This window comes from Mustela erminea, chromosome 12, assembly GCF_009829155.1.
Source record: "Mustela erminea isolate mMusErm1 chromosome 12, mMusErm1.Pri, whole genome shotgun sequence".
NCBI lineage: Eukaryota > Metazoa > Chordata > Mammalia > Carnivora > Mustelidae > Mustela > Mustela erminea.
This window is the reverse complement of record NC_045625.1, coordinates 91,195,196-91,203,818: the sequence shown is the minus strand read 5'-3', so window position 1 is coordinate 91,203,818 and position 8,623 is coordinate 91,195,196. Positions and strand designations below refer to the sequence as shown.

Below are 8,623 nucleotides of genomic sequence, written 5' to 3'. Positions count from 1 at the left end.
TTCCGAAGCCATGCCTGGAGCGGCGCGAGCGTGCCGCCCTCCGCAGCCGAGCGCGGGGCCGGGGCTGCGCGGCCGCGGCGGCGCGGGCCGCTAGCGGGGAGGCGGCGCCGCTGTCCCCCGCTGTCCCGGCCGCCGCGTCCCGCCGGGCCGCCGCGCTCGCCCCTGCAGCGCCCGGGCGGATGCGGCCAGCCCACGGAGGGGCATGCTTCCACGCACCAAGTACAACCGCTTCAGGAATGACTCGGTGACATCGGTCGACGACCTTCTGCACAACCTGTCGGTGAGCGGCGGCGGCAAGGTCTCGGCGGCGCGCGCGGCCCCGGCGGCGGCCCCCTACCTGGTGTCCGGAGACGCGCTGCGCCGGGCGCCCGACGATGGGCCGGGCAGCCTGGGCCACCTGCTCCACAAGGTGTCCCACCTGAAACTCTCCAGCTCGGGCCTCCGCGGGCGCTCGGCGGCCAGGGCGCGGGCGGGCGCGCGGCTCTCGGGCAGCTGCAGCGCGCCCAGCCTGGCCGCCCCGGACGGCAGCGCGCCCCCCGGCCCCGGCGCCCCGGCCATGCGCGCCGCCAGGAAGGGCCGGCCCGGCGACCAGCCGCCGCCGCGCGCCCCGCACGCCAGCGACCAGGTGCTGGGGGCCGGAGTCACCTACGTCGTCAAGGTGGGTGCGGGCGCGGGCCGCAGGGTGGGTCGCCGCGGAGGCTGGGAGGCGAGCGCTCCTTCTTGGCCTGCTCGCGGGGCCGCGGGGCCGGGGTTCTGCCAACGCGCCCGCTGCGCACGGTGGAGAGAAGCTTTGCCGTGGGTGACCTCACTCTGGCCTGCTTTCTCCTTGGCTCCACTTCCCTGGCCACTGGCTGTGCCATGTGTCCGGCCATTGGCCCTCTGGGCAGGAGCCCCTGTCCCGGGGAAGTGGGCATCAGGCCCATACAGTGAACACACTTGGAAGGACCTCATAGCCCTGTCCTGAGAAACGCAGTGGGTGTCACTACTTTTGCTGTGTCTGCCCCAGGAGGCAGGGTGGGTGGTTCGGATCCCGCAGCTCCTAGCAGTACAGGCCAAAGGCTGCCTTGCTTTATGTAAGTGGGTAGTGCTTTCCTACCCAGCAACGTTTTCTCCGGTGTGTCTGCCATTCCTTCCATACCTAAGGGGTTTTCGTGCACAGCAGCAGAAGAGAATTTGGGACTGTTTTTCCCTGGGGCTGTAGCCTTCCCTTTAAATAGGCTAAAAGCCTGGGGACTGGAGCTGCTGGCTGGAAAGGAGGTTTTTCCTCCAACACAAAGAATTATACAATCATGCCCAATGTGGTCCATAAAATTCCTCCCTTGTACAAATATTTTGGGATGCTTAAAGAGCCAGCACCCAGCCCCCGTCCTCGGGCCTGCTTCTCAGTCATGTCTTCCTGCCTCATGGGTAGTCGTGAGCTGTCCCTGCGCCCTGTGGCCAGGCAGACATCTGCCAGACCGAGGCAAGGGCTGGGAGTCTCTTCTTTGTCAGGTCACTCCAAGGCACGGCTATGCGTTTAAAAAGCGGTGAGACCCACACACTGTCCACGGTGTGTCGTCAAGCGCGCGGAGAAGCCTGCCAGGGTGTCTAGCCTCCACACATCAGCCATGGACTCCGTTCAGACATTCAGCAGACCCAGCCTCGGGTGAAATGTTGCATCTTGGCCGTTTGGAGCCCAAATTATTAGAGGAAGAGGTTAGCTGTGGGTTACCTTTAACTGTCTAAATAGACCTGACAAAGGAATGTGGTCCCCGGTGCAGGAACGGGGCTTGCCACCCGTTTGAGGCTGCTTTCTGAGTCTTCATCTTCCCTTCTGAAATGGACCAATTTGCTTTACAGAAGGGATGGAGATCGGCATGAAAAATGCATGCCTGCTTGAGTTTATGATAAAAGAAAGTGAATATTCTCCTTGTGGTCCTTCTTTAAATTATATAACCAGGAGCCAAAATAAAAACGAAAAAAAATCCCGAGAACGTTGCGCCGAAACCATGGTGGAGTAGATGACTTCCAGTGGGCCAGCAGGACTCCCGTCTGAAACAAACAAACAAAAGAAACACGAAAAAGCACCAGAAAAAGAGCCTACCTTTAAAATAGACAGACCTTGGCAAAGCTCTCTCTCTATGCCTGTCATGTTGAACATAGGAGGTAGTTTTCAAACGGAGAGAGAATTCTTAAACTTATGCCTTTAAAGTTTTCCTTTAAAAAAATAAAATCATTCCCTTGGCTTAGGGCTTTGCTGTTGCTTTTTTGAGGAGCGACTCGTTCCAAAGGTCAGTTGTGGTTGGATTTGGAGCCGAGCGAGCGAGTCGGGGCTGCGAGGCCAACCTGCTGGTGTGAGGTTGTGAACCCGGCGACAGCAGAGCTCCCGTGGGCCGAAGCTGGTTGGCCTGAGCCTCTGCGTTTGGGGGGTGGGGGGAAATCACACGATCGTGCCCCCAGTAAATGGTGGCAGTGCCCGGGGGCACCTAGCGTGCCTGCTTAGTGCTCAGTGCCGTGAACCGTGGTCGCAGGGACACCAGCTCAGGCTTCCCCAGAGAACTTTGGAAGCACACAGCATGGGGGTCGGATGCTAAGGACAATGTCCCGTGCGCACACTTGATTCCCATGATCCCACGGCGCTCTGTTGGGGCACATTTCTGCGTTGCCTGTGTTGAGTTGAACATCATGGACTTAACTCTCTGGAAAAATCACAAAAGTGGGAAAAAAACCTCTTAACTCGGTATTGCTTGCCGATCTTCGAAGAATTTTATCAGTGTCTTGGCTTTTTTCTCACTGGTAGAGAGAAAGAGGCAATGTTTATTACATGCCTGCCCCGCAGCCGTCAGTCTGAAGGCTGAGGGTTTGGGGAAGAACTCATGATTGTCTTGGATTTAAATTTATTTATTTATTTAAAAGATTTTATGTATTTATTTGACAGAGAGAAATCACAAGTAGATGGAGAGGCAGGCAGAGAGAGAGAGGGAAGCAGGCTCCCTGCTGAGCAGAGCTCGATGCGGGACTTGATCCCAGGACCCTGAGACCATGACCTGAGCCGAAGGCAGCGGCTTAACCCACTGAGCCACCCAGGCGCCCCGGATTTAAATTTATTTCTAAATTAAGGACCCCCCCATGTTTTCCTATTTTTTTGAAAACCCATATGCTGTGTAATTATAGGATTTCCCCCTCGTAGACATACCTGCTATGGCACTCCGAGGATGTCGTCTGCACGATTTTTATTGAAAAATATTTCCACTCCTTCTGCTTAGACGGGAGTGGAAACTGTGAGGGAGTCTGGGGGTGAGGCTGCTGACCTAGGAAACATCAGTGTTCCAACGGCAGGTTGTCGTCTTCATTAATGAAGGGTGTGAAGTTCATAGACCAGACGCTCCCGAGCAGCAGAATTCTGAGCTCAGGGGCTCTCACTTGTCCTGCGTGCCCCCAGCGAGTCTGCCGCTGACACGTCCCCAGGACCCTGGGATCCCCCATATGCAGCTTCAGGGCTGGATGGGCGTCAGGAGGCCTCACTGGCAGGACTTTTGTACCCTCCTAGCGTTGTGTGGTGCAGGCTCCCATCTCACGGAGCCCAAGACTGAATCTCGTGGACGTAGAAGGGTAGTGAAGTGAAAGTTTATGAAGTGAAGGTGAGAACCAGAAGGAAAGAAAAAAGCTCTCTCGAGTGAGGAATGCGTGGCCACTGTGGGCTTTTAGGGCTGGTCTTTCATAGCAAACTGACCAGGGAACTTAAGTCTTCTTGAGGTCACCACTGGTAACACCCGTGACCGGTCTCTTTTGGTTACTTTCAGTGGTCAGCTTGTAGCTATCATGAAAACGTCTTGTCTATGACATTTAAGACCAACAAAGGGGTCTCCTTATGTTCCCTTGTCTCTGGCATTTCTCCACATCGGGGATTACTGGGAGCCTGGTCCCGTAGCCCTACCCATCTCTCCCTACCCAGGTCTGCCTGTCCTTTACGCACTAGGTGTGCTTGACCATTGGTTTTCACTTTTGGTAAAATAGCCGCAAAAAAACCCGATGAATATTCTCAGGACAATTCCATCTCGAAACCACATCTGGACACGGAAGTGGATAGAAATTGTGTTGATTACACTCTCCCCACCTTAATGTCCTTGGCCTCCGAGTCCAAGCCGACGACTGCTGGGCGTCCATGGTGGCTGCTGCTGGTCTTTGACAGGTTCCAAGGGTGATGTTGGGGTGCTCCGCGCACAGGCCTGCAGAGTGAACCGCTTTGGAAGGAGAGGCAGGCATGGACAGGCCACTGGCCAAGGTAGGAGAGCCATCTGAAGGCTGGCATGGCCTTGAGGTTCAACTCTGACCCGCCTGGTGGGCGGCAGTAACTGTGGGGCTGCCTGGGGGCACACTGCTCGCCCAGGGTCCCCAGGAGAAGGGCTCCTTTTTAGAGCACATTATGCCACATGCTCGAAATAGGCAAGGAGGTGACCGCATTCAGGGCCGACTCCAGTGCCCAAGAATTGGGAGCCAAGTGAGGAGCTGTGAGCTGGGGTTCTCACTGGTCGCTCTCAACACAGACAGGAACGGTGACCCGCTGCCAAATACCGGAGCGGTCCCTTTGCACGTCTGCAGGCTGCCGTCTGCTCTCACCGCGGTCTCTGTTAGGGGCTCTTTGAAGGACACTCTAACAAGCAGAGCTGCAGACTTTCCTCCTGATACTGTGGGCTGTTTTTCTTCTGGAATGAAGCCTTGTTTTTACAACAACTCCTTTAAGGATTATTTTGTTTCTCCCATTTGTGAATCTGATGATATTTGGGGTGGTATAAATTATTCATTTTATTTATAAATGTTCTATCGCTCTTTATAGATGGCCTTCATAAACGGCACTTACTCTAAAAATTATTCTTAATTGGTATTTTTTCCACTTGCCTCAGTGTCATTAAAAATACCTTAAATAGGGGCGCCAGGGTGGCTCAGTCATTAAGCCTCTGCCTTCGGCTCAGGTCATGATCCTGGGGTCCTGGGATGGAGCCCCGCATCGGGCTCTCTGCTCAGCGGGGAGCCTGCTTCCCCCTCTCCCACTCCCCCTGCTCGTGCTCTCTCTCACTGTCTCTCTGTCAAATAAATAAATAAATAACAATCATTTAAAAGAATACTTTAAATGTTCCGTGTTTTAGCGCTGCATTCCTGTGAAGCCATAAGCAAAGGTCATCGCAAACTTGTTTCAAGTATAGCCACGAGACATTATCACGGTGGGAGATGTTATCATGGTGGGATTGATTGAATTCTGTTTTCGTTCTAGATGAACAAAATTGTTCCTTGATGTGGAGTAAGAATTTTTTTTTTAAATCTCGTAATATGGGTGGCTTACATGTAAATATTATCTAAATGGCTTGAAAAAGTTTAAGAAATTCTTTTGAGATTAATAGACAAAATTATTAGTTTAATCTGGAAAGTGTATCATCTCTATTTTTATGTGACACAGTATAGCAAGTGTGTTAAATGGGTGTGCCCTATACAGCACACTCACATTGCACACATACCACACACAGAGACACACATGTGTGCATACACACACATGCACACAAACATACACACACACACTCCACAGGTAGACAACTTGTGATAACTTTGGACAGGGATGATTTTCTTTCTTGTTAGAAAATACTAAATGTCATATTTCCAGAAATGCCTGATTATCTCATTCATTTTTTCATATGCGTGTTAAGAGAAAATTATTCTGGGGAAGATAAGCTACTGATCAAACTTCAATCCTGAAAAGTGTAAGCTTATCTTTGATTGTGTCTTACTGGTGAGGAATGCATAATACGTGTTTTTTTGTTGTTGTTGTTGTTTTTTAATTTATTTATTTGATAGACAGAGATCACAAGCAGGCAGAGAGGCAGGCAGAGAGAGAGGGGGAAGCAGGCTCCCCACTGAGCAGAGAGCCCGATGCGGGGCTCGATCCCAGGACCCCGAGATCATGACCCGAGCCGAAGGCAGAGGCTTTAACCCACTGAGCCACCAGGCGCCCCTCAATACGTGTCTTTTAAACAAAGTCCCGGTAGCGGAGAACGTGGGCAGTGAATGTGCAAACCCAGGGGAGAGGTGGGCTTTCCAGCCAATAGGCTCGCCCTGAAGCATGTGCAAAGCCCAGAGCGCCTCACGTGGATGCAGTGCCTCAGCCCCACAGAGTGGCATGGCTCTGGAGGTGGCGGGTGTCACGGTAGGTATCATGGCAGGTGGCACAGCAGGTGGGTAATCGGGTGTCACAGCGGGTGTCACAGCGGGTATCACGGAAGGGGGCAGCCAGGTGTCAGGGCGGGTGTCATAGCAGGACAGCTCCTGCTTCCCGAGCTCCCTGGGCTGGCAGAGAGGGGCCTGCTCGGTGGTGTTCAGACCGTGCTGCTGGGTGGGCCAGAGTGCACAGCGCTGCTACCCGGGATGTTTCGTGGGTTCAGAGGACGTGCGGTGAGGACCCAGCATGTTAAAGGGAAATCGTCAAGGACCCATGAAGTCATATAGAATTACTTAATCCAGAAGTGAGACGGCTTCAGATGACGTGAAAGCAATGGCCAGGTGGGCACGTTTCCGGAGCAAAGAACAAAGAGAAATTTGACTTCTAGCATAGAAGATATACAACATGGCGTGTCTTCACGGCGGGGCACTGAGCGCAGGGGCCGTCTCTGGGTGGGTGGGCCTCACACAGGGACCGATCTTTAGTTGAGGTCAAAACCCCACAAACTGTGCTGTGGCTGAGTGGCTTCACCTGCCACCAATGTCCCCAGGCTGCACCTCCCAGCACCGTGATGGGTGGAACTCACATTAAGAAATATTTTCTGTAACCTAGTTTTCTGTAATCCTACTTTTCAAAACTGAAATAGTTGTTGAATTTTACCAAGGTTTTTTTCAGCATTTAGTGAAATAAATAGGTATTTTTCACCTTTTGCTGTTAATGTGGCGAATCACTTATCTCTGTAACATACATGTCTCGGCATCTCTGCTGCTGGGCTGTGCAGACAGAAGTCCGTCCTGCTGCTTGGCACGAGACACAGACGTTCATGGCCTGGCCCTCTCTCTTGTCCCCTGAGCCCCAACACTGGGGCCACAGGAAACAGCTGGACCCCCCAGACCAGATGCACCTCTGGCCTTCGCTCACATTCTCCCCATCTGGGCCTTCATCCTAACCCAGCTCTGTGAGCTGGGGATCTCTCCGTGGGGGTCCCGGGCTCTGTGTGTTGGCCTTTGTGTTGTTTACCTCCGTCCCTGGCAGGTGCCGACCACTGGGACCCTTGAGAAGCCAACAGAAATCAAACGGTCCCTGCCCTCCAGGGCGGACGTCACTCCTTAAGTGGGTTCCATGTTCCATGAGGCCAGGAGCTATGGGGAAGGTGGTCCGTCAGCTCTTCCCAAGACATACCTGGGGACAGAGCCTCAGGTAGGCAGACAGTGGCAGAGACAGAGGGAGAGAGGCAGCCGAGGGCCAGAGGGGAACTGGACAGAGCAGAGGGGACTGGTCAGGGGGTGACCTTGGGCCTGTTTACATGCACTTGGCTATCAAGAATGTAACTCCAAAGAGGCACATTTTGAACTCTTTTCTATTTAAAAAAATGGCTCGATAATTACTCTTTCTGTGAACAGGCATGTCTGCGTGGCCCAGCCAGGGTCCTTCCAGGCTGTCCCATAGATGGCAAGCACAATTAGCAGGCCCACGAGTTCTCTTTGAAGCTAATTATGGGACGCTTTCGTTGAGAGGATCAGCCTTAATGAGAGCCGTGAGTGGTCATTATGAAGTCAAATATTGTAGAGCCAGATTTCACCAGGACGTTTCCACACAGAAAGCTAACCTCCTGAACCCTTCCTGGTGCCCCTTCCTCCAAAGAAAGCACCGGATTTATGAAAAAGACTGGTGCCGGGGCAGGGGGCAGTGGATGCAGGAAATGTTTCGAGGGTGCCGTTAGTGCCCTGTGAAGGCATTGCCGGTTGTCAAGGAGGTTCAGGACTATTTTCCCAAAGGAGTGCATGATCCCATTGAGCGGGAGACGATGCTCCACTGGAAACACAGGGACGGGTTCGTGCCAGCAAGCTGCTGTCGCCTGGGGAGGGCGGAGCAAGCCTGGGGCGGGCAGGAAGGCTTCCCGCAGGGGTGGGGGCCTGTCCTGGGAGACTGGCGGGGCTGGGCGGTTAGGGGCTGATGGATGCTCCAGGAGGGGGAGGCAGAACAGGAAACCCACTGGAGGTGGGAGCAGGCCTGGTGTTTGCCCAGGAACGGGGTCCGCTGGGGTGGCCCAGGTCAGAAGGAAGTGAGACATCAGCCGCCATGTGTTGGGGCTCGGGCTGCGGTGCCTTGGAGCCGGGAAGCTCCCCATCTACTGGAGAGGCCCTTGCGCTGCTGGCCCTTGGCCGGTTGCTGGCGTTGCTGGGAGATCTCCATCCACATCGGGCAGGGACCCCGAGGGTATGCGCCCCTTCCTCCGTTTCTCTAACATTTCTTCCTCCGCGGACCTCACTGTTTCTTGGCTTCCCTGATCTGCTCACATCCCAGCTGTGGATTTCATGTAAGACTCCGCCCATAGAAGGAACCTGCTGGGACGGCTGTTCAAGCTATTTTTAGAGCTTTGCCCTGTCCTGAGGATAATCTGGGCCTTGGGTCATACGGTGACACAATGGAGAG

The 8,623-nt window shown here is 53.9% G+C and overlaps 1 protein-coding gene across 1 annotated transcript in view; it reads left to right on the top strand.

Moving 5' to 3' along the window:
- Nucleotides 1–80: 80 nt before the first annotated feature.
- SHC3 (SHC adaptor protein 3) overlaps nt 81–8,623 on the top strand; it is a 109,169-nt gene continuing 100,626 nt past the window's right edge. The window contains exon 1 of the mRNA XM_032307244.1: nt 81–658. Coding sequence (XP_032163135.1) covers nt 203–658 — 456 coding nt within the window. The 5' untranslated portion in view covers nt 81–202. The remainder of the gene's footprint in view (nt 659–8,623) is intronic.